The sequence below is a fragment of the Elephas maximus genome, chromosome 26 (genome assembly GCF_024166365.1).
Source record: "Elephas maximus indicus isolate mEleMax1 chromosome 26, mEleMax1 primary haplotype, whole genome shotgun sequence".
Classification (NCBI taxonomy): domain Eukaryota; kingdom Metazoa; phylum Chordata; class Mammalia; order Proboscidea; family Elephantidae; genus Elephas; species Elephas maximus.
The window spans coordinates 18,717,012-18,743,017 of record NC_064844.1 but is presented as its reverse complement, the minus strand read 5'-3'; the positions used below and the strand labels follow the sequence as shown (position 1 = coordinate 18,743,017).

General features: G+C 38.3%; 1 protein-coding gene across 1 annotated transcript in view; it reads right to left on the bottom strand.

The window, feature by feature from the left end:
* Positions 1–26,006, bottom strand: part of LRPPRC (leucine rich pentatricopeptide repeat containing) — a 116,368-nt gene that overhangs the window by 28,163 nt on the left and 62,199 nt on the right. Inside the window, exons 23-27 of the mRNA XM_049870147.1 lie at positions 25,367–25,574; positions 16,653–16,777; positions 16,078–16,184; positions 6,077–6,145; positions 5,342–5,432 (exon numbers count right to left, since the gene is read on the bottom strand). Coding sequence (XP_049726104.1) covers positions 5,342–5,432; positions 6,077–6,145; positions 16,078–16,184; positions 16,653–16,777; positions 25,367–25,574 — 600 coding nt within the window. The remainder of the gene's footprint in view (positions 1–5,341; positions 5,433–6,076; positions 6,146–16,077; positions 16,185–16,652; positions 16,778–25,366; positions 25,575–26,006) is intronic.

Sequence of the window (26,006 nt, the reverse complement as noted above, 5' to 3'; positions counted from 1 at the left end):
AACTCAAAGAAGAAAAAACACCCACACTCCATCAGAAATCTCTAACAGAGCAAAACGAAACAGGTAAATAATGAGTAGAAAATATTCGCCACGTCATACACAGACTGAAGCGTTAACTCTCACCCAGAGTACACTGAAAGGAGGCCCAAATAACAGAAATTAGCCTAAAGTTCAAAGAGAAAAACAGAGCTTTTCTATTTACTGCCAAAGACGACTTGTGGACTATAGGAAATACACAGTTATGGGAGGTTCCCAAGAGAAGGTAACAGTACTGCTAAGCTACTTTTAGAGAGAGAATTTTTAAGCTCACAAAAGTATTCCAAAACCATGCTTTGGGAGGACAAGACATTACCAAGGCGCACCTGTTAAAATGGACCAGCAACTTCTAACAATATTTCAAAATGCAGATGAGAATTAATGTAATACAGCATGAAACAACTCATCATATACCTACATGAAAAGTTTTAAGGGGAAAAAAATCTCACGGAAATGTACCTGGATCATAAGACACTTAACAAAAATTTGAAGCTATCAAACCAGTCAGTATGTCAAAATCTGCAGCTGTGTATAAAATCTCACAAAGGTGCTGAAAGGCTATGACTTCCCTATTAAGCCTTCACGGCTTCATAGTCTTTCCACTCAGAGAACAATGATCATACTTGCTACTGGAAGAATCAAACAGCCACAGGTGGTGACCAGGAAATGGAAGTTCTGCCTCTATTGTCACCATCCTAGAACTCACGGTCCCCCTTTAACAAAGGAGAGGACTGTACTAAATGATCTCTAGGAACTCTTAATGCTGCAAGAGCAAAGATTTTTGACATTATTAGTGAATTTTACAAGAATAGAGCACAGCTGTGAGGCCACACTTTCAAGCTCTGTGACCAGGTGTAATGGCTGGCGCTTCACACGCGATATTCTATGGTGCTAAGGTTCTAGTTCAGAACTTTAATTACAAAGCTGATAGTTTTAACATGTTACTGATATGATGAGGCCATCTCCAAACTCCCCATTTGTTAATCAGTTGATTGTGGTCTCTAAATAGCTTTCCTTTCTAAAATGAGGATTCCAGGCCTAGGGCAGGAACTATGCAACGTGAGCCTGATTGTCTTCTTGTGCCTGAAAACAAGGAACTAGCAAGGACTGTCGGAGTGGTCTCAGGTGACATAGGAGCCAACATGAAGAGGATCCCGCCGGAAAAGACGGGACAATCTGAGCAACAAAAAGAATTACGACTGTAACGGAATGAAACACAAACATATAAAAATCCATTAATTCGTAAATAAAAAAAAAAATCACTGATCAACATTAGAGATTGCAAGGACACCAGCTCATCATTTTAAAACTTGGTCACAAAAGGGAGAAAAACTAAGCATTTATCTTTTCTTTTCCTTTGATTTCATATTACTGAGTAAAAAAGGGAAGCCTCAGAGCCTCGTGTAGAGTATAATGCCATCCCTGGGTAAAGCAATCAGAATAAGAAATACGTAAAAATATATGGATCTAAATGTAGAGACAGGATCGGAAGGATGGCCACCGGACAACCACGGACCAAGCTGCCTCTGAGGTGGGGAGGCTGGGGTGACGGTGAGGAAAAGCAACAACATTTCCACATTTATCTCCGTACACCATTGTATTACAGTCGCTGGCGGTACAGTTAATACGTCTGGCAGCTCACTGAAAGGCTGGAAGTTTGAGTCCACCCAGAGGCACCTCGTAAGAAAAGCCTATTGAGAACCCTATGGGGTACAGTTCTACTCCGACATGTATGGGGTCACCACGGGTCAGGACTGATTTGGCAGCAACGTTTTTTTCAATTGTATTATCTGGATCTTTAGTAATGTTTTACTCATATGATAATAGAGGGAAAAAGCCCACACGGTATAAAAAGAAATGTTAACAGCTATAAACACTGGAAGAAAATGACAGGTGAATAAATTTTGAGATATTAGAAATGCTGAGGTTTAAAAATTTTTTTTTTAATTGATTTGAAAAATTTTTATTGGAATATTGTAAATGTAAGGCAGCTTTATTTTTAGGTATAGTACTTTATGTGTAAAAAGAATAAACATCCTTTATGTAAAGAAGAAATTCAAGTGTTTAAAAAATAAGAAAATGGTAAGAAGGTCATTTTGTCATTTAGAAATAACTGGACATTCCTTATGCAGGTTAAGGAGTTAATTTTGCACGTCTGGCCCAATGAAAAGTCTAAATTTACTGGAAGGACAGAACTGAAGTGTGAGTTATGACAAGTTCTCCTAACAGATGACGGACAGACATTAAACTTTTTGGTATCTGTGGAAAATGAAAACACTTCTAGAAGTTACCATTTAAAGGTACAAAGGACTTACTCTTTCTATTTCTTATTACTCGGTGTTGGGTTTGAAAAATCACTGAGCTACAAATCTTCGTTTTGTGTACATTTCTGTAATATGCTGCCATTCCCAACAAAATTAAGGATATTTTAAAATAAAAACAGAGAGAAGCCGCTCTTCAACAAATATCTAAAAATAATTAAGTCAACGCTTCCAAGCGTGAAAATTACACTATGAAAAAGAACAAGTTGTAAAAAATTCAGGTAAGCCAAACAGTTTTTCAGAAATCCACAATCCAAAATACGGATTTTCCAGTGTAACAGGACCACATTTCACACATCATTATATACCACGTTTCTTTTAAAGTAAATCAAATCTGTAGTGTTTTATTGGAGCCCTGGTGGTGAAGTGGTTAAGAACTTGGCTGCTAACCAAAGGGTCAGCAGTTAGAATCCACCAGCTGCTCCTTGGAAACCCTCTGGTGCAGCTCTACTCTGTCCTACAGGGTCACTATGAGTCGGAATCAACTCGATGGCAGTCAGCTTTTTTAATAGTGTTTCATCAACTACGTAACAGTATTTAGTAGGGGTCAAAATCAGAGGATAAAATGTAGAGAGGGGGCAGAGGAAGGGGACAGCTTGCTTTTTCTTCAGAAAGGAAAAAACTGGGGTTATTAGAACCAGGTTATCTACTTATAGAGCTACAGATGATAGGAAGTATACAATTAGGGTTAGAAAGTATACTTCCCCATAAGGATTCCATTGGCTTCCAGCCTCGCAAGAGGCCAAAGACACCCCGGAGAGCTCCTTAGACTTCTGGCCCAAATACAGAGCAAGACGAAATTAGAGGGAGGTGCCCAACAGAGTCCCTGGGTGGTACAAAAGGTTAACTTGGTTGGCTGCTCATGGAAAGGTTGGAGGTTCAAGTCCACCCAGAGGCATCCTGGACTTTCCATTTGTTAATCTGCTGATTGGCGATCCGCTTCCAAAATATCAGCCACTGAAAACCCTACGGAGGACACGCTTACTCTGACACGTGTGGGGCCGCTACCAGCTGAGACTGATTCAACAGCAAGTGGTTTTTGTTGTTGTTATTTTTTTTTTTTTGTCAACAGAGCGGATAGAGGCCATTAAGGAGGAAAAAAACAGTATTAAACTTCAGAGACTACTAAGAGAAATTTTAAGAAGAATCTAAAAGTTGTTTTTCTTGTTTAAAACAATAATAAAAGTTCATCTGCACAGGAAAAAGAATTTGTGAGGCTGGCCACCTCTCCCCGCTCCTGGGACTACCACCTTTACCTCGTGTATCCTTAGATGCTGTTACTGCAGCTCTCGGCTACGTGTCCTGTCACTAGAGCCTTCACATCTGCGGTGCCTGCCAAAATGGCTCGCAGAGTAAGCGCTTCACAGGTACTCTTTCTGAATAAAAGTTCATCCAGTCTTCTATGCGGACTACGTTAAATGCAGAGGCTCATTTGGAATCATAAATTCTGATAACCTTTATTTTTAATTTGCCTAAAATTAATACTGACAAGAGGAAACAAGAACTTCTGCTCAGGGTGCACCGAATGCACGTTAACGGTAGTGGGATGATACAGAAAAAGATAGCGAGATGGTTGCACAACTTGAAGAACGCAATCAATGTCACGGAACTGCTGTATGTTTTGTTATGTATATCTTCACCACAATTAAAAAATAATAATACTTAAGCATGAAATAGCTCTTTAAAATGAAGAAAAAAGGGGAGGGGGGTTAGCAATCAAAAATCACCAAAAACCAAACCCAGTGCCATCGAGTCGATTCTGACTCATAGAGACCCTACAGGACAGAGCAGAACTGCCCCATAGAGTTTCCAAGGAGCGCCTGGCGGGTTCGAATTGCCGACCCTTCGGTTAGCAGCTGTAGCACTTGACCACTACGCCACCAGGGCTTCTGCAATCAAAAATAGTGCTGCTTATAGTGAAAAATTAAGACTTCTTATTCTGTACGTTCAACAGCAACCTCAGCAACGTGTGCTAGACTTTAACCATCATTCAAGCCAAAGTTTTAAGAATAATATTATGAAGCCTGCAGCTAACAACTGGTATGTATATTTTAAAGCAGGTATGTCTTATACCTACACCACCAAGATCCAAGGTAAAGCTTATAATAAATACAAGTTCAAAAAGACTAATGGGTCAATTTATTCATTGTTGTCTATGTTTGCTGAAGGAAAATTTGCCATGAGAAAAAGACACCAATAAATCTAGATCAAATATCTACAGAAGAAAAAGGGAAAGGGCGCTGTCTGTTTTAAGAGTCTTTTTCCCCTCAACTCCCCTGAAAGAGACTGTAGGCAAAGCTCCCAAGTGTGTAAACTGGTATCATCTTACTAAATAACACTGTCTGATAGTAGAGATTAAAAGTTTTAGAAATGTCAGTCACTTTTAACCCTTAATACAAATACTTGGAACTCAGCCTAAGGAAACAAGTATTTGAACAAAGATTAATAATGTACTGTTGCTTTAGAATATGAAAAACTGAAAGCTATTCAACGTCCAGCAATAAGAAATTGGTTGGATAAATTCTAGTACATACACTGAGTGTATTAATTAGTCATTTATAGGTGATAAAATGTAAAAAAAAAAAAAAAAAAGAGAGAGATTATAGTGTATTATTGAGTCAAAACAATTATAATATGATCACATTTTTAAAAAAGTGTTTAACAGTGCATTTGTATAGATGTGCACTTTCCTGGAAAAAGACCTATACAAATTAAAACAGTGATGGTTCTTCGGCTCTGATAAAGATTTTCTCTCAGCTTCCCATCGCTGCAGAAAAATGTCAGAAACTGTATAATGTCTAGTGATACAATATAACATTTTGTGACAAAGTTCAGTCTGGCCTCCCTTTAAGCCTCTGCTGAAGACTTAGCATTTGATAATTCCGGAAGCTTCTTGAAAGCCTGATACTTCCTTCTTGCTGCTGCCTTCAACAGAATAAAAAAATGCCTCAGAATGCAAATATGAGGAATAGTAGACCACTTACTATATAGTCTTAACAGATTGTAGTACAGCTGGTCTCTATCACATTCAAACAGCTTCTGTGTCAGCTCCACTAATTTTTCCAGGGTTTCAACCTTAAAAATAAGATTAACAGATGGATTTAGATCATGTAAAGAACATATTTTATAGCTGACAAATCTCAGTTGAATAATCTTTCAAATTAGTGTCACTCAAAGGGTAGATTAGCTTCACTTCAAAAGCTAGACGGCTGAAGGACACTCTGGACTCAAGAACACCACATGAACAACTAACTATCCAGCTGAGGGGCCCTTCACGAAGCCACACTGTGGAGAACGCAAAGATACTTGGGGAGGAGGTCGGGGTGGGGAGAACTCAATGAGCATATCCTCCTTCATCCAAGCATTATACTCCTCCTCCCCATGGCTTTCACTTGGCACGGCGTGGACGGATACTTGCAATGGAGAGGGGTTAAGCAGGACGTCCGCTAGGCTCCACCAAGCAACAACTCCAGCCACTAAAGACTGATGCAGGTTTCAATTGCTAAGGCAACAAAGTCAGCCTCCCCAAACCAAAAACTAGGATAAAGCAAGTTAAAATCTTCAGGCCCAAGTTAAAATCTTCAGGGATTCTACTGGACCTCCGAAACAAGAACTACTGTCTTTTGGAAAACTACCACACACTTTTTCCATAGTGCTATATCCCCTGAAATCCCCAAAAGCTCAAATACGATTTAAGATGTCAGAAATTAAACACTAACCTGATTACTTGCAATACATCTATCACAAAACCACTGAAGTCTTCCAGGGCGGGCTCTAATGCCTGGAGTCTGTAAAATACAAGTCATAAAGCACACACAATGAGGCTTTTGATGAAATGTTAATTTTTCCTCAAAGACAGTTCTCCTTCTAATGAACTCACTGCCTCCCTTCCAAACGTATACACTGAAAGAAACCTAACTTAGCCCCACAGTTATCGAAGACCTTTAATTAGGATCTGTATTTAACCTGTGTCCAGAAGAAGATTCAAGTTATTTCAAACTGCTGCTTTGCAGGCCAATGTTCACTCTAAATCCTTCATTAATAAAAATAGCTCAGCTCTCTTAGGTTGAAAAAGATATCTTTTGAAGTAATGAACTAAATAACTCCAAAATATGTAAAACACACACACGCTTACTCCAGTGATTTATATAGATTCAGGAAGTTAGTTATTACTTTATTACACCAAATCATTAACAATTCAACTGTCACAACAATAAGTGATTGGCTTCTGTTTTTAAAAGAAATATGTTTTGTAAAATTTACAGTGATGAAAGAACTTTAACAACACAAATGCTTGCCTAGTACCTAAAACTAAATGTCTGAAGAGTAAAGCAAGCCAAGTACTTAAAACTAGTTCATAGTCTTAGTTTATTTCAGTAATTGAGATGTATGTTATATCCCCAATTAGGAATTGCTAAGGTTCAGTTACTAACTCTGGCTTCGAAGTAATTTATAATTTTAGATACTGGAATAAAAGAGAAACCATTTCAACGTAACTCCAAGGATCTATCACCCTAACTACAGTATTTCCATCGTCTGTGCGAGGGCTTCATTTCAATCACATTACGATAAGGAAACTACATGCTCACTAGCCGGGCAGCTGCGTGCCGAGGAGGTGTCTATACTGCTCTCTCCACTCAGCTCTGTAGACGAAATCAGGTATCACTTGCATATGATCTCTTACTTGTAAGTTCCCATTATTTTTATTTTTACATAAGTTAACATTGTACAGTCGGCTCTCTGTATCCACGGGTTCCGCATCTGCTGATTCAACCAACCTTGGGTGGAAAATATTTGGGGAAATAAAAAGAAAGTTCCAAAAAGCAAAACTTGAATTTGCAGCACACTGAGCACTACACTGAACCCACTTCACCTCTATGAGCACTACTGTGAGGACGTTGAGAGCGAGAGGAAGGAGTGCAGGATGGAGGAAGAGATGGCTGGCTAGCTCTGCAAAGGACTACAGCCTCAAGGACTTCAAGATTATGAGTGAATCCCATCAGATGATGGCCAGGCAGCATCGGCGTTCCCAGAAGAGCTCTAGAGCTTCCAGAGCAAGTCTTCAATTGTGATGAAACAACTATTTAGATAGTATTTACATTCTACTAGGTATCAGAAGTAATCTAGAGATGATTTAAAGTATATGGGAAGTCACCTGGAGCAAAAGAAAACGAAGAACACCAAAGATACAAGGTAATTATGAGTCCAAGAGACAGAAAGGGCCACATAAACCAGAGACTACATCAGCCTGAGACCAGAAGAACTAGATGGTGCCCAGCTACAACCAATGACTGCCCTGACAGGCAACACAACGGAGACTCCCTGATGGAGCAAGAGAACAGTGGGATGCAGACCTCAAATTCTCGTAAAAAGACAAGACTTAATGGTATGACTGAGACTGGAGGGGCCCCAGAGGTCATGGTCCCAGACCTTCTGTTAGCCCAAGACTGGAACCATTCCCAAAGCCAACTCGCCAGATAGGGATTGGACTGGGCTGTAAGACAGAAATTGATAGTGGTGAGGAGTTTCTTGGCTCGCAGACCTATTAGACTATGTGGGTTGCTCCTGTCTGGACGCAAGAAGAGAAGGCAGAGGAGGACAGGAGCTGACTGAACGGACACGGGGAATACACGGTGGAGAGGAAGAGTGTGCTATCTCATTAGGGGGAACGAGGAGTACACAGCAAGGTGTATATAAGTTTTTATATGAGACACTGACTTGATTTGTAAACTTTCACTTAAAGCACAATTAAAAACAAACAAACAAAGACGAGACCTGCTGACCTGACAGCGACTGGAGAAACCCTGAGAGTATGGCCCCCAGACACCCTTTCAGCTCAGTAATGAAGTCACTCCTAAGGTTCACCCTTCAGCCAAAGATTGAACAGGCCCATGGAACAAAACAAGACTAAAGGGGCACACCAGCCCTGGGGCAGGGACCGGAAGGCAGGAGGGAACAGGAAAGCTGGTAATAGGGAACCCAGGGTTGAGAAGGAAAAGTGCTGACATGCTGTGGGCTTGTTAACCAATGTCATACAACAACGTGTATACTGTCTAATGAGAAACTAGCTTGTTCGTAAACCTTCATCTAAAGTTCAATAAAAAAAAACAAAATGGAGGAAAAAAAGTATAGGGGAGGATGTTCGGAGGTAATATGCAAATACTGTGCCGTTTTCTACAAGGAACTTAAACACCCTCGGCTTTTGGTATCTGCACATGGCGGGGGCGGGGGCCGTGGGATACTGATGGACGAATGTCCAATTTTAAATTAAGGCCTGAAGAAGAAACTAATATCTTACATCTTTGGCAGAATAATAGCAAAGGTGGCACAGCAGAGGAGATTTTATGAGAGTTCTCATTTTGACTGTCTAAACTTCCCACATTTTGCGATACAAGAAATAAAAGTTGAATAAATTCATCGTTGGACTACATGCTCAGGTATCATTAATATTTACATTTGAACACAATTTCTACTAAGGATTTTCTCACATTATCTGCTTTGTTTCACAGGCACCAGACTGAAAATGAAGTCGACATCGATGTCTACAAAAAGCCCTCGGAAAAAAACTGTAGATAATCCTCTTCAGAACCTGGCAAAATGCAAGGGCGACATTCACTTGCACCTTTCAATACTGCTGCTGATCCAAAGGCCAGTGATAAGAAATGGGACAACTGTGACGGCAAACTCCTCCTGTTTGGGCTGATTAATCTGCCCATCACTGGCAGGAGAGCTGACTTAGACGGCAGCTATTCCTAGGTTTCATTTTGAAATTGAGAATGGTTTTCATACATGAACCTCAATCATCAAAAGAACATCTAGGTCAGATCAACTAAATCTCCTAGGCTTCTGTAACGGTCTACATTTCCGGCTTATCTCTTAGCATCTTACTGAATTTTAAACACTGTAAGTTGAAAGCAGAAATAGAAAGAGGATGTAATGAAAACATGGAGAATAACATTCTAACTAGAACTGTTGAATTGGTGTATGTTCTGCTACGTGTATTTGCAATGACGACAACAAAATAAAATTTAGAAAGAAAAAAAAATTATAATAACAACAACAAAAAAAACCTCACTGGGATGTGAGCATAGCTTACCAAAAACGAGCTACTGCTTAATTAAAACAATGAACTCACTTCTAGTTTCTATGCTTTTGCTCCGTGCAATCTATTTCATGGACAGTGAGGATAGTCATTGTTATAATAAAAACTGTCAGGGCTGTTTTCTCCTGGGTTACTGTGTTTCAAAGCACTTTCTGCCACTGGCAGTGCAGTACTAGGCTTACTTGTGCAGGAAAAGAAAAAGTAATCCAAAATACAAAATAATTTTCATTAGTTTACTCTGATGTAATAAATTTGGTAGCATTTACTAGTATCCTAGTAAACATATGTATTTTCTACTAGTGTTCTAGTAAAATATATATATCAAAGAATTATTACCATATAAAGTGAAAAGAAATGAAGATTCTTCTACTGTATTTTGAACTCCATCTCAAGTAAGATCATCCTAAATTTCACCCAAAGAGGTATAGAAATTTTCATCAGTTTTGATTTTTCTTACCACTACTGTAGAAATGAAAAATGGGGGGAAAAACCCAAAACGAAGCACCCCTGACCTCTTGTCCTTTAGGAGGAAAAATCATGTCATGAGGGGCAGAGGGTAGAAATGACAACAGTAACAAAAACCCAACCCAACTATCTCTCCTCACAGCTGGGACGACAAGGTAAGAAAAAGGGTATCATGGTACTTTGTCCTTGTCTCTATAATCCTGAGAGGCAGACTCAAAGACTGTGTCTGTGGCTGAACAAGTCTAACAGTCTAACCATCATAAACTAAACATTATGCACTTAACCAGCTGTTACAGGAGCTACTAAGGAAAACAATTCACGGGAAAGGGGGTATGAACGTGTATGAGCAGTGACATCTCTTGAAATTTGGAGGGAGTCAGAAAACAAAGCAACCACCTCTACAATCCATTCTGTATATGTTAAGACCCACCCCGGCTTATTAAGGAAGGCAAATCGGGATAAAACCCTGAATTTTATCTAAGAAAGAACAAAGGGAAGAGTAGCAAAGACTGGGAGATCACTGTAATCCAAACTTTTGATCCTAAAACAACAGCCATACCACGAGGGGTTTGTTTCCCTGTTTCTTCCCCCAAGTGAGAAGACAGTAAATGTACTCTGGAGGCAGTGTGGTGACTGGATGAGGCGGAAGGGCAACAGCAGATATGAAAATGGTATAAACTTGATTTGGAGATTTAAGCTCTGATGACTGGTTAGACAGTAGCCCCAGGGAAAGTCAAGAAAGGCTTGTTTTGAAGGAACGGTGAGTGGTTTTGATAGTCTGGATATTGAGGGGTCAGGAGATCACGGAGGTGGGGGCAGGGGAACCAACAAAAATGTGAAATCAGGACCTGACTTCAAACCCCGTGATTACTATTAGCTAACAAGCTCCACAACCAATCTCTGAACTTCAGTTCTTCTCCCTGAATTACTTCTCAGAGTTGTTTTGTGAGGCTCATGTGAAGATGTACATGAAATCCATTTGAGAAGTAAAAAAGTGTTACTGTTAAGCTGCTAATTCAGGTCTCAACGTCAGGGAACAAGGTTTTATGCAGCTTTGTGTTTGTGCCAGGAAGCACAGGGCTACAGATAAAATTAAATCAGGTATTTCTTTATAGAAACCTTTGATACGGTTATTTAACATTTCACACTATTATTTAACTTTTGACACTTGCAGGTATCATCTCATCCCAGCTTAAAACCAGGAATGAATTATGCAAAAGGTGCTTTGTTACTTTATTTAAATAATCTGCAATACTCTCTTCCTGGGAGGTGACTGACATACCTTAAAATGTACTTGACTAAAAGAATAAAGTCAATTTTTGGCTTACAGAGAAATACCACTTCATAATTCGTAGCAAAAGGGGTGCTGGACTAGGACTCAGAAGGTCTGGGTTTTAGTCCAATCTGTCTACTATGAACCACAAATGAGGTTTCCTCATCTATAAAGAGTTACATTTTTGTCTGTGTATCAAGGGCCTTAAAAACAGGCATGACATTTAACCCACTTCTGAGAAATGACCCTAAGTAAATAATCTAAGGACCAAATACGTCTGTAGGTAAAGATATGAATTACAATTAATACTTATCATAAATTTTTTTCTCAAGAGAAATGAGCAAATAAATTTTCGTTCGTATGTACAATGGAACGACGCGGCCTTGATTACATGTGGACGTAGGATGAAGTATTAAGTTCTGATTCATTTCAATTATACGTAAAGATTTTAGTAACTAATAATGAGACTTTACCAAAACCACTGCCGCCGAGTCGATTCCGACTCATAGCGACCTATACGACAGAGTAGAACTGCCCTGTAGAGTTTCCAAGGAGCACCTGGAGGATTCAAACTGCTGACCTCTTGGTTAACAGCTGTAGCACTTAGCCACTATGCCACCAGGGTTTCCAATGAGACCTTAGACTTGGCATATTTTAAAAAATAACACATTTACTTGAGACTACACACAAGGAAAAAAATCAGACTGAGCATCATTACTGGTAAGTCAACATATTTCACAAACTGTATTTACCTGATATTCTTACGTAAGTTTGTAAAAGTAAGAATTTGTGAAGAATTCTCTGATGGCCCATCTCATAAGACAAGGTGTCATGAGAACAACGTCGGAAGGAACTAGGAATGGTTAGGCTGCAGAGGGTAAGACTGCAGAAGAGACAAACGGTTGTTCTCAAACACTGGCAAGAATGTCTTATACAAGGAGTTTGCAAATGTGGTCTTTTTGGTGTTACCTGACAGAGTCCTCAGAGACAGACCTTCCCGCCCCTGCACAGGCAGTTCAATTTGCCCAGACTGCTGTCTCCACTCGTGTGGCTGGCTCCTAATTCACCCTTTAGTTCTCACCTCAGACACTACTTCCTGAGAAAGATCTAGACTGAAACAGGTCCTTTCTCTTAAGCCATTATGACATTTCACAGATTCATATTTTAAGGTCTAGATTTCCGACTCTACTGTCAAGAGTCATTATCAGTAATTAAAGGAAGGGAGAGAGGGAGAAAGGAAGGGAGGAAGAGGAGGGACAGTAATTGGTTTAACTGGGAAGCCACTCGAATGCTATCACTCACCTTAGTTAAAGGGTTTCATTAAGGAAGTTTCAGATGAAGAAACATGCCAATGTCAACTTTAACTCCCAGCATGGTGGGAGATGCTACATCAGATCTAAGTCAGCCCTTGGAGGTCATCTGTTAATTCATTCTGGTACCAGTGCCAGCTGCTGTGGGGTCAACCCCAACACATGATGACCTCGCGTGTGTGAGAGTACAGCTGTGCTCCACAGGGTTTTCAATGGCTGATTTTGGGGATGTAGATTGCTGGGCCTTTCTTCCAAGACATCTCTGAGTAGAAACATGCCTGTAACTTTTCGGTTAGCAGCCAAATGCGAAGCATGTTAACCAGCTGCAACCTGCCGTACCCAAAAAAAAAAAAAAAAACCACACCAAGAGACAAAACAAACTCGCTGCTGTCGAGTTAATTCAGGCTCATGGAGACCCCATGTGTTACAGAGCAGAGCTGCTCCATAGGGTTTTCTTGGCCTTATGGAAGCAGGTTGCCAGCCCTTTCTTGCATGGTGCTGCTGAGTGGGTCTGAACCAACAACCCTGAGGTGAGTAGTTGAGTGTGCCACCCAGGGACTCCTGATCCACCCTGCCTTCTGGTAACTAAGGTCACTATACTTTGTTAACTATCATTTGAGATGACCAAGAAAAATATCTTGAAAAATCCCCACAGCTATGATCCCAACTCAGATCCTTATTAAATCTCACTGCCTCAAACCCCCTTTAATCTATATATACCACATCCTTCTGCTAGTATGAAATCTTTTTGACACTGCTCAGAGTCCACTGTCTTCTGAGTGAATCCCAACTTCCTTATTCTGATATTGAAGGGTTTCTAAGATCTGGAAACAATCTCTCCTTCCAAAGCCCTCCTCACAAATCCTATACTCCAGGACAAATGAGCTGCTAACAGATTTTCCTTCTTTTGTTAGGGTATTCCCTTCCGCCTCTAATGCACTTCCCAACCCCATCAAACTCCTGAATGTTAAAATGTTACTGTATCCATCAAACCCACCCACCACTGCCGTGGAGTCAATATCCATCAAACCCCACCTCATATCCCATTTCCTCCAGAAAGTCACTGAATTTCCTACCCCGGGAATAAGTTTCACTCTTAAGTGCTCAGTACTATTTGCAACTTTTTAGTCTTACATAGGAGTTATCTCCACGTATTACTCTCACAGTAGCTCCTTGAGCATTTGATCTTAGTCTGATTCATTTTCTCTCTTTCTTTTGGAAGAAAATAACTTTTTCTGAGTATAAGAATATAAGCTCATTATAGAAAACTCACAAAATACAGAAAAGTATAAAGAAAAATACCAGGTATAATCCTACCTCCCAGCAATACTTCATGTGTAGAAACAAAATATAAAACTATGTTAAATGTATTATAGATGATACAGAATATATGTACACCATCTTATTTTTAAAACAAAACAGAGCATGCACTGAATCCTGCCTCAATCTTCTGTCATTTAACGTGAGTATTTTTCCGACTGGTTCACCTGATTACCTCCCACAGTACAGCAGATACAAAGCTCTATTGTATATTTAGTTTTGGAAATTCAACTGTAGTGAGTCTATCCATTGATACTACTGCTTTTTGGGAAATGATAACATGTTACTCAGTACTCTTTCCTGGCTTATTAATTTTCCTTACTTTTTATATTTTCAATAATCCTTAGAAAACTGTAAGACAGAAGTCCCAGGCCTTGAATTCTAATGGTGAAAAAAGAACTTCCCGCCTAAAGAGCACATCTTTAGCTCACTTCCCACTAACCATAAAAAAACACAACTGAAAATGTGCATCAGTATATTCTCAGAGCATTTCACACCTTGCCATTCTATCCCAGGCTACTATAGGAGCTCTGTAAAAACTACTTTTTACCCTTTATACAATACTGCCTACATCTACCATGAAAACTCTGGGCATCAGCAGACAGCCAATCCTAAAAGACTACCCTTAATATACACTGGCAAAGCTCTGAAGTAATTTAAGAGGCAGTCTTCTCTTGCCTAGTTATGTTACAAACGTACCTTACACTAAGCATCATAGTGTGAATTATGTGGGGAAGTTAAAGAAGACAATACAATCCGTACCTTTAAGGGACAAAGAGAAGTGTATTTATTGATCACCTACTGTAATTCAGGAAACACGCAAGATGCCTTATACATATTATGTGACTGAACCTTAAAGACATACTATGTTCCCCTTTATAGATGAGGAAATGCAAGCAGAGAGAGGTTTCATAACTTCTCCATTATCCCATAAAGAGGTCGATGGAAAAAGGAGAACTGACTCTGATGCCTTTGGCTCTTTCTGCTATGCCTTGCCCATTCTGTAAAGAGAGGCACATGACTCTCTCCTGTAGCCTCTCACCACTATCACCTGAAAACCTGAGCTTCATTTTACTCTCATGAGTGTCTAATACCTACCTATACCACACATAAAGAACAAAACTCAACAAGCAGAAGGCCCCCTCATTTTCCGCAGCACTGTGCATGCTCAGTGCGAGAGTTTATACCGTTTTCCAGAAAACGCAAACAAACTGCTTGAGCTACAGAAGCATCAGCCTGAGACAGCATGTTCCGCTGCCCTCTGACAAGTGGGTAGATGGAGTCATAAGACAGAAAGAGAAGAAAGTTCTGAATTAATTTCACAGTCCTCCTTTCCCATACTAGACTTTTCTTTGGAAAACATCAGGAGAAACAATACCTCTCTGGGTTTTATGCCTGTTTTACATTTCCCGATAAGCAGTCATCAGTATGCAAACACGGGGGCCAAATCCCACCTTTGCCTCCCATCCCCCACAGGCGCTTTTGGGAAAAGGAAGGAGGACGGATAAAGTAGGATCTAAGAGAAACATGACTATTGATCTATTTATAAGTCCATGATTTTAATCACGTGAAATCATTCTTCTTAAGGCAACAGGTATGTTTTCTGTGGAATGTTTTGTTTTCTTAGGGGACACAGAATTGTAGGTGCCCTCTGACTCATCAGTGTCAGTAAGCAAAATTCAATCAAGCTTAGATAAAATATACTAATCCTAAAAAGGCCAGGTTTGTCACCTACCACTTCCCATAAGCAGCTTACCACAGTTAGGAAAAAAAAAAAAGGAGAAACTTTAAATTAAATGCCAAACAGTTGCAGACAGCACCTGTTTGGCTGATTAACTTGTAGACAAGCATTACAAATAACGGAGCATGGCCTGCGGCAAATTAAATTCCACCGCTTTTAAGAACAAAGAATTCCTTGGCAAAGAGGATTAGCAACTTTACACCCAGGAATGCCAGTTTAATTTAATTGTTCCACAATCCAAGATTTAATATGCAAATATCATTTTGATATATAACAGTGAATTTAACAAAGTGAGAAAACAAATGCAATATACAACCCGACTGCCTTTTCTGAACTGTAATTATATACAATAAAGAAGCTGGCCCAGTTCTTTTTTTTTACCCCATTATCGGGATTGAATTCTATTAACATGAATCAGAACGAGTGTAATTAAAGGTTAAAAATTTTAAATGTGCTCTAATTAAAGTCCAAATAGCTGCACCATTAGAACACTGTGGTTCAAACCGCACCTCAATGATCTTCTTGGCCTCTTTGTAATTTCCCATCTGCAGGAAGGCGAAGAACAGATCATACAGCATCATCATTTCACCTTGTTCATGGCTCACAAAGTCCATCACTAGGGAAGAAAGAAGAAGATGTATCAGAAGAAATAAACACAGAGAAGCACTGTACAGCATGAAGTTCTGGACAAATATACATCTTAAAACTACACATTCAGAGTAACTTAAAAATTACAGCTGCATCAATCAATTTTCTGTCATCTTCCTTGGCTAACAGGATACATGTACGGCATTAAGGGCCTTCAAAGAGAACTGGTGAGACTGAGGTTAAAACAGCCCTTCTAAAGGGTGATCACCGAGAAGTAGAGCACAAAAATAACAGAGCGACAACTTTTCAAAATGAAGGTATTAAAATCAAGAACATTTATACTATTGAAAATCCACCTGATTTTTTTTTTTCTTTTCAATTCAGACTTGTGACCAAGGTTCTCTGGATGTGTCTTCCTTCCTGTTAAATTTTCTCTTCATGGCAAAGCCAGAGGGGAAAAAAGCCCAACTATAGTAGATATTAGAAGGTGACTAACCTTTCTGAATTAGATCAGACTCGCCTTTCTCCATCAGTTTGCATAAGACATCATGAATCCTTGGTAGTACTTTATATTTTTCATAGCACTCCACGGAGGCTTCAAGAGCAGCACGTACGTCATCCCTTAGAAACATCAACAGTTCACAATGAGTAATTCTGTTTAGACTCAGTAGCAGTTTGGAGAGACTAAAATGTACATGACTAAGCTTTACTAAGGTAGAAAACCACAAAGACAAAACAGAAAAAAGTCCAAGAAAACAGTCCTCGTATATAAACAATGTTCTGAATACAGACATCATGAGCGGTTCCCTGTTTTCTCTGCTTCATACTTTATTAGCTTGCTTCGTGGTGTTTTTTAAAAGTCTAAATAGATGAAGGTGTGCTCTGAACTAATTTTAAGTGAAATCTGATTTTATAAGATTGCATGATTTCTATAAGCAAGAACTACTGTCAAATATCTTTTCCAACTACTTTTATGTACCTTCACAGCCCTCAACAATTTCAGATTTTGGAAACTTTATTAAATTTACATTAATAGTTATCAAGGAATTTTCAAGCACTTTTCACTTTGTCATCATATTTCTGGATACTGGCAGCTTTCTGAGATAAGCAGAGAATAGCCTCAGGATTTACATATAGCAGGAACGAAATGTTGCTAAAACTCAGATATTTTTGTGAGCCAGTGAATTCTAAGAGACCTTTAAAATTTTTTATTTAAAAATTCTCCTCAGTTAGGAAGGCAAGGCTTTGCTTATGTAGTGATTAGTTAAGATAATTTAAAAAATTAATTAAGTCAGAGTGTCTTTAAAAAGTATGCAAATATATTCTTACGGGTCCTTGAAAAGTACCCTTTTTTCCTTTAAAAGGAAAACGTCGAGTATGAGAAATATTGCTATGAAATGTAGGGTCTTGGGGGAGTTACAGGGGTTATGTGATCCAACTCTACAGGCCAGTCCCCTTTACTTCTAAATAGGTGGGGAAATTGAGGCATCTAGAGACTGGCTGATTGCCTAAGGCTCCAAAGCATACAGAGAAGGCACTGGAAGCAGGACCCCAGACTTCCCTCCCACTCTCAGTTCAGCCCATCTAATTAAACATTATGCTCTGTTCAAAGCACCGTTGTCTGTTAACCTAAGAAGGTGGTGCTATTTGGAATAAGAAACTAAAGAGTGCTGAAAAGACTGTGAGACACATAAAAAAGAGGCCTGGTTAGAGACAAGGACCAAAACACAACTAGTGACAACCAGAGAGAATCTCTGTAGAGAAAACAAATTTCTTTCACACATGCAACAGTTTTCAAAAGGAAGAAAAGCCTTATTTTCCCTCAAAGCCCTAACAATTTTGTCTATTACACAAATGTTATGTTGCCCTAGATTGAATTACTATTTTATCTAGATTAAGATTTTAAGCTGTACTAAAGAGTAAAATACAATGAAGACGAAGTGTTAATTTTATTGCAATAATACTGACACAGTGAAAAACGAGCCTATCCTGACGGATCTCTACCTTAGCCCCTTAGTAAGCCCTGTTTACAGTACATCTTCCGGCACCCCACAGAGTCATTTGAATTTTTGTCATTGGGGGTGAAGACTAAATTACAGGTTAATTTCAAAACCGCAAGTAGATGTTGCAGGCTAGATTACTGTCATACAAGAGAAATGCTACAGTAGCTACCACATACCGTATAAAGCTTGATATAATCAGGATTTTCCTGCGCTTCCAACGTAGGCTCAGTTATTACCTTTCTACAATCCCATTTAATGGAAAACTAAAACATCTTTAAGGGTAAAACTAACACATACTAGTTTTTTTTTTTTTTAATGGCAAGATTCGCTTTTTCAGATCAATTCCCAAACTAGAATTGTATTGTCTCAACTGTATTTCCCCTACACGAGGTCAAGGCTATCAATAAATGAGTGAATAATTGTTCTGTCAATCAAAGGGACATGTTAATAGTCTTGGTCTCCAAATACATGTTTCTGAAGATTATACATGCTCAGAACAACAACAGAAAAGACACAAATAGCAAAATGGAAATAATTCATATATTTGTTAGTAATTCTAAGAACCAATGTTAACTCCTCTTAGGTTACCAACAAAATGAATTAGAAATCTATAACGAAAAACTTCATACAAAGTGTAGCGAAGACAGAAATGAACTAAATGACCAGTTGGTTTTTCCAATCCCCTTCTTCTACATTCTGACTTGTGGTTGATCACTTTAAAAAAAGAAAAAAAAAAAAAAAACTCATATTCCTCACACAATCTGATGTCTTCATTAATTTTTATTATTAAAGCTTAAAGATTTGGGTGACAGAAAAGAAAAATATGAAGACAATATTATCTAAAATTCACACTGCTTATGCAGACAGTCATATTCTTATGACTTTTGGATTTCAATTCCAATTGATAAGTACTACATACAGCTTGGATGTAGCGATGTAACACACTTCTTTCTAGAAGTGGTGATAAGAAGCAGACTGTCACAACGGCTGAACTTAAAGAACTTTGGGTTCCCTCCCAGTTCTAATAACTGTGAGGTTCTATGAATTTGTGCTATTAAATTTACTTAGTAAAAGATGTTTGGCACCAGCAGAGAAATTCATCAATGAAAGCGGCACTTTCACTGTTTATTCCCCTTTTTGAAAAAGGGGAATAAACCGTAAAAGTGCCACTCCTATTAGGCAAGATGAAATCAGTAAGGGCAGCAAAATATCTAAAGGAGAAGGGTGGGAACCGCTGCTTTATGGTGGCGTAGTGGTTAAGACCTTGGCTGCTAATCAAAAGGTCGGCAGCTGGAATTCACCAGCTGCTGCTTGGAAACCCTATGGGGCAGTTCTACGCTGTCCTATACGGTCGCTATGAGTCAGAGCCAGAATCGACTCAACGGCAATGGGTTTCTGTGACCTAAAGTGATTCTGTGATCTTCTCTGTACACTTTAAAACACAAAAAAACCTACTGTCATGGAGTCAATTCTGACACTAAAACTGATTTAAAACTCTACTCTAAAATCACAGCAATTGTTCGAAGAAATCTTGTTATAACATTAATTCTGGATTCCGAACTTTGATTGCATGCTTATTCCAGTATACAAGCATAGCTTCTATGCATCTAAAACTAACTAAAGCTTTATACACAAGTGAGTCACAAATTTTAAAAAGCCCATTCCTGATAAAAATTTAGTCACTATGCTTTCAAACTTCAAATAACACCAAAAGAAAATAAACTCTATAACATACTACCACCCCTTAAAGTGCCAAAAAAATTTTTGATGGAATATAGAACAACTTGCATGACTAAAACTATATATACTAATACAAAAAGTAATGTTTTGATTGATGCAAATTAGTATAAGCTCTACCAAAATTCTGACCCTGTGAGATAAAGGCAAAACAGTGTAAATATGATCCTATGATTCTAAATTTTCAGAATACATATATGTATATATGTATATGTAATCAGCTGAGCCCAGTAAGTAATGTGAACACTTACAAAAGAATGCCACATATTAACTGAAAGGTATCACTTAGCTCAGATCAAAAGTCAAGAATCTACAGTTCGTAGTTTAAGAAAACATCATCATATATAAAACTACTAAAAATTGTAATTTTTCGTTATTATGTGAAGGAACATCCAAAAAGGCAAGCTTGAAGCTCATACGGCTCATAGTCCTTATTATGAAATTAAAATATGCGGCAATGTCGGTGACAGAAACACAAAAAATGTCAGCTGACTGGACTACGTTCGTACGATGCATCTACCCATCCTGAAAATATCTCCATAAAGGTATCAGGAAACAAAGCACTCCTAAGTCAAACAAATTCCTCAATACACGTGACTGTAAAAATCACCAGTGTGCTTCATACGATCTTGAACTGTTAAAATGAGAATGACCGGTGACAAATATCTATTCACCAATCAGCAGCTGTAAACTTAAGTCTCCTTACTTACAGTAACTTTCCAATCCACAGGGAATACTTAATTTAAACAACAAAAAAGATGACAAACATTAAATTTTAATTGGAGAAAGTGCTTCAACATTACACACACCATGTTAGTGAAGTGGCAATTTACCTAAAGGGCTTACTGACGGAAAAGCTCTCAAATCTGCAATCGCTGGAAAAAAAAGGGGACTGGGGAAGAAAGAAAAAGTTTAAAACAAGGAGGGGGAGCGTAAAAACAACAAAATAAAGCCTCAACACCCTAAAAACAAGCTATTCTGCAAACCTTACGCAGATGTTCAGTATGGGGAGAAATCAATTCAGGAGACACCATCATCTTCACAAAAATGATTGTTGAGAAAACCAGCCCTTGAAAAAGCTAAATGTTTTTTCTGCTCATCATCTATAAATGAGTAATCTGCAAGAAGACTGGTGTTGCAATTACAACTAATCCTCCCCAAAAAATTAACTGTGTTGAAGGCTTTGTAATTTCCCTAGGTACAATTTAGCTGTCACTTACTTTAAAATTTACTCAAACATGCGTTGGGAAGAGCACTAACTTCACATGTCAAGTGCTTTCCAGCCAATTGAGTCTAAACTGGAAGTCGGTGTTAAACAACTGAATGATTAGACAAGATAGCTCATTTCCCTGCTCTTTTGTTCAGAATAAAATGCCACATTTACATTACCAGGCTCAACAGGATTTTCTGACAGAGGGAGAAAAAACCCTACTGAACACTGTCCGTACTGAGCACACGAAGCCTGTCATTTACCAATCATCCTTCAAAAAGCAATAGCCATGAATGTAACTTAATTACGACCCAATGATCCCTGACGAAGAATCATCTTATCACTGTCCTGTCCCCCTAGGGCAAATGAACCACTTTTGTCCTTTGGCACTGATGATGCTAAATTCTTAATTGCAATAACGGAGTAAAAGAGCCAAACCTCCTTAATTTCCTTTCAGTACATAAAGAGTTTTACTCTAGAAGGCAAGCATTCCCACAAATAATAAAAGTATCTAGTACAAATGAAGATGCTAAAATTGAAGGGGGGTGTGTGTGAGCGAGACAGAATAACCAAGATTTTAAAAAGTCTGGTATTTCCCATTTATGTAACACATCAAAGTGTTAACCGTGAATTTTAAAACTTATACTGTGATAGGTAAATCTTGTAGAAACTGTGATCTCTCTGTGAAGAACTCAAGATTAATTTAGCAAGAGTTATGGGACGTCTACACAGGCCGTTCCTAAATCTGTCTTTAAGTTGAATTTGTAGTAAGTTGGAGCAGGTACATACGGTTCTTATTTAGCATCAGTTAGTCAAATGTTTGTTTCGGCGTACAGTATATATTTTACCTTTCTATGCATACAAAACACTTAAGAAACATTTCCAAACCACGAGATGTTTTTCATCACAAAGTAGTGTGTGAGTTCGTTAATGTGCCTGTTATTACAAACCATTGTATTTAACCCAAATTTTTAATATTATAGGCTTCATGGGTGTCCGTTCTTAAATCGAGGTGTCCGTAAGCCGGATGTTTGTAACCCAGGGACTGTCTGTAAATACAAAGTCCACGCTGCACTTAAACGAAATGCGTATGTGTGTATACAGATTATAGCACAAATTGGCACAGCAAAATTCTTAATGACAAGCCAAAATTAAAGCTGCTTTGATATCTTGCACTGATATAATCCAGTTAAATAGCTTCAGATATTTTTCATATGCAATGAAGCCAAAATGAATCACCTATAAAACATGTAAACTTGTTTATACTTTTAAATCTAATGGAATGGCCCAGATTTTATTAATTTCACTTCCTTTACTATAACATCAAGCTCTTTTAACCTATTTTAAAGGATTTCTTTCTTCTTTAACATGAAGAATCCATGTCATCTCCCTGAATCAGGCATGATCTCAATAAAGAAATAGATTTTAAAATGAAATAGTTACAAATGAAAATGTTTTAAATAACATTCATTTGGACTACATTTAGATACGTGACTTAGAAAATAATCTAATGTAAATAAAACATGAAAATTATTTTGTTCAACTGAATATTTCTTTTCTGTTCAATGCAAGTAGGTATTACCAAAACGTACAGAAGCAGATGAGTTTACCAAGTTCTATAATTTTGCAAACCTGTTAAATGTTTTGGGTTTCCCTTGACAAAGGACTAAAAACAAAATGCATCGTTTGCATACCCACAAAGATTTTTTACATTATCCAAGTAACATAAACTGACACAGTATTAATCCCTCCTGTGCTTTATCCAATGTAGGAAGTCAGTTCAAAATTAAAATCTACTGAATCTTCAAGATCACCTTTCTAAGTAACTCAATCTCATGAATTTGTTTTAGAATTACAGTAATACATCAATATACATGTGATATTCTCTTCACAGACTTTTGCAACGACATCCCCCAAAAGACACTCACCTTTAAATAAAAGGATGAAAATTTTATATAATGTTCTGAAATGTTTTTCATAATTTTATCTCAAGTTTGAATAAATGAGGCTCATTTCTCAGATGAGCTCATACCTGCTGAGGTCAACTTACACGGTATGACTGAAGATTAAACATATTTAATCAAATCAAATACATGTGGACTTTTTGGCAGGGCAGTTAATCCTAGTAACTAGAGTACTTGTCATGATTCTGAATTCATTAGATATCTTCATTCATTTGGGAAAAATAGAAATGAAAACAAGTTTCAAAATCCCTTTTTCCTCTAACATTTCCCCGACCAGGAATGCCACCACTGTTTTCTGCAATTTTATAAATATGAAACACTTTATCTCCCTTTTATTATTCTGATGACTCTGAACAGTCAACAAAGCCTTTTTATTATCATAAATGAAACTGAAAGGTCTTGCCATGGGGAATGCCTATGAAGAGAAAAGATAGCAAAAACAAACAAAACCTAGGCAAATAAAAATAATTTCTATATGTATCTGAAAGAAGAAGCCATGAAGGAAAAGTTAATGATTGAGACTCCTCTAGGCACTGGGTAGTTCGGTTAAGTGCAGCCAGATTTTACTGAGATGCACAAATACCTGCATGTACTGTATATATATATATATATATATAATGCAGTGGGAAGCACAGAGCAGCCAACTCCCTCTACACTACCCTGGAGCAGCTGAACTCCCCGCTGTTCCCATTGTCACTTGGGTAAGTGCTCCTTGGTTCATGACCCCACCAGCAAACCTCTTCAGGAAAACTTTTATGTTTCCTCTTTCTTCAAAGCATTTCTGCTTGTAAGGTATCTTTGTACCAAGGCCTGGTTTTCACTGCCAATTATTTTATTTTTGCCCAGTAGTGGAGGAGGGCCTAAGTCTTCTGGGCACTGGGCCCATTTCTTTCAAATCCCTATACAGAACTTCACATGCAATTTGCAGAGATGGGTCTTTTAAACAATCAAAAAAATTCTAGTAGGAAGCATATTAATTATAGGATTTCTATATAAAGTTGGCTGTGAATACAAGAACTTAGTAACACAGTAATTGTTTGAATTGCTATTTCTTTAAAAGGATATAATGCCAAGATTGTGGAGGTTAAGATCTGGCCGATCATCTAACTTGATAACTGTTTGACGACTGAATGGCAAAGGAATTATTTCATAAACATGTATCTATATGTACACGTGTATTTATGCATACATTTCCTACCATAAAGGTGGTAAAAGAGACATTTCTTATCCTACATTTTTTATTCAAAACTAAATCAGATTCAATTAATTATACCCACTAAAAATAAAGAAAAACTACCAGAAATTAGGGACAAATAAGACAACTGTCAAGATATATCTGTTATTTTTCTCCTGGCACTGGTAAGGAAACATCCATACAAAAACCAGAAAATCCCATTCACAAAACAAGCAGATCACACACACACACAACAAAAACAAACCCAAAAGAAAAAAGAGACAATAAAGTATGCTTTATAATCTTGCTAAAGTGTTTTACTTATTACTACAGATTGATTTGATTTACATGGCAAATAATACCTTAAATTAGGCACCTGAGCATTTGGGATGGAAGACTTTTCAAGCTCCATAACTCTGGCCCTGTCTCAACAGAATTCATTTTTTTCCTACAGTGCAGAGACATCTTCTAAAACATTTATCAACTCTAGAATCACGGTACTGATACATGCAATTAAAACATAATACCATATACAGAAAAGGAACACTGAAGAGATGCTTCTACTTTATTGCTAAAATAGTCATGATATATGACCAAAAGCTGAAGAGGGCAGGGCCTTCTTTCTTATATTTATCAACCATCACCACTTATAAGACTCAAAGCTGGGAAAAACTAGACTCGGTTTCATGTAATACCATCATATGCCCTGCCAAAAAATCACCGTAGTTCATTCCCTCGGGAAGTAAGCCACAGGATGACGGCGCTACCAGTGATCTTAAAGGTCACCAAACCAGACCCGTTGCCGTTGAGTTGATTTTGACTTGTAGCGACCCTACAGGACAGAGCAGAACTGCCCCATAAGGTTTCCAAGGAGCGGCTGGTGGATTCGAACTGCCAAACTTTTGGTTAGCAGCCAAGCTCTTAACCACACTGTCACCAGGGCTCCAAAGGTCACCTACCCGAGTCCCCAAAAGTCGCCTACTCCACATAAATCCTCTTATTCCACAATGTGGCAAATAACCTCCAAAGGCTTCCACGTCACCACAGTGTATTTACAAAGTATAATCACAAGATCATTAGTCTCACCCTTTAAATGCCAACGTTTAAATTCAGTTAACTTACTTTTCCAGATACACAGTGACCAATGGGGAGCTTATGGCGATGGATGGTTTCGCTAACCCTGAAGTCACGATGGTCTCATGCAGCTGTTTTACTGTTTCAACTTCACCTCTTAACGCTGCGCCATTGAGGATGTGGAAAAAGGACAGGATTGTTCCATCTCTGACAACAACATCCTTCTCTTTCATCTCCTTTAGAATGTTAACAGCATCTACAATGAAGTAACACAAAAGACCCTTAGGTAATTTCATGTAGGGAAAACAAACTGCTATTAAAACAGCATTTCAAGCCCAGCAGGAATGTAAATTCTAGTGTATAATGCCGATTTCAAGTTAATTACTACTTGCATTTCTAAACGAGACTACAATTATAAATCCACAATAGCGTCGTTTTATCATTTCCCTGCAACTTTGACTACAAATTATAGATAGGGACTGTGTGCCCACTCTGCACCATGCAGCCCTGCACGGGCTGCCCTATAGCTGTGCGGCCCTCCTAAATGGATGCTTCTATCGTTCAGTGCTAACATCTGCTAAGTCACGCCATTACTTCTTCCGCAGATGGCTTGTCAGGAGGCCAGATAATAAAGATGTGTTTACACTGTACATACAGCCAGACTAATGGTCTGATACCGATAGGGCCT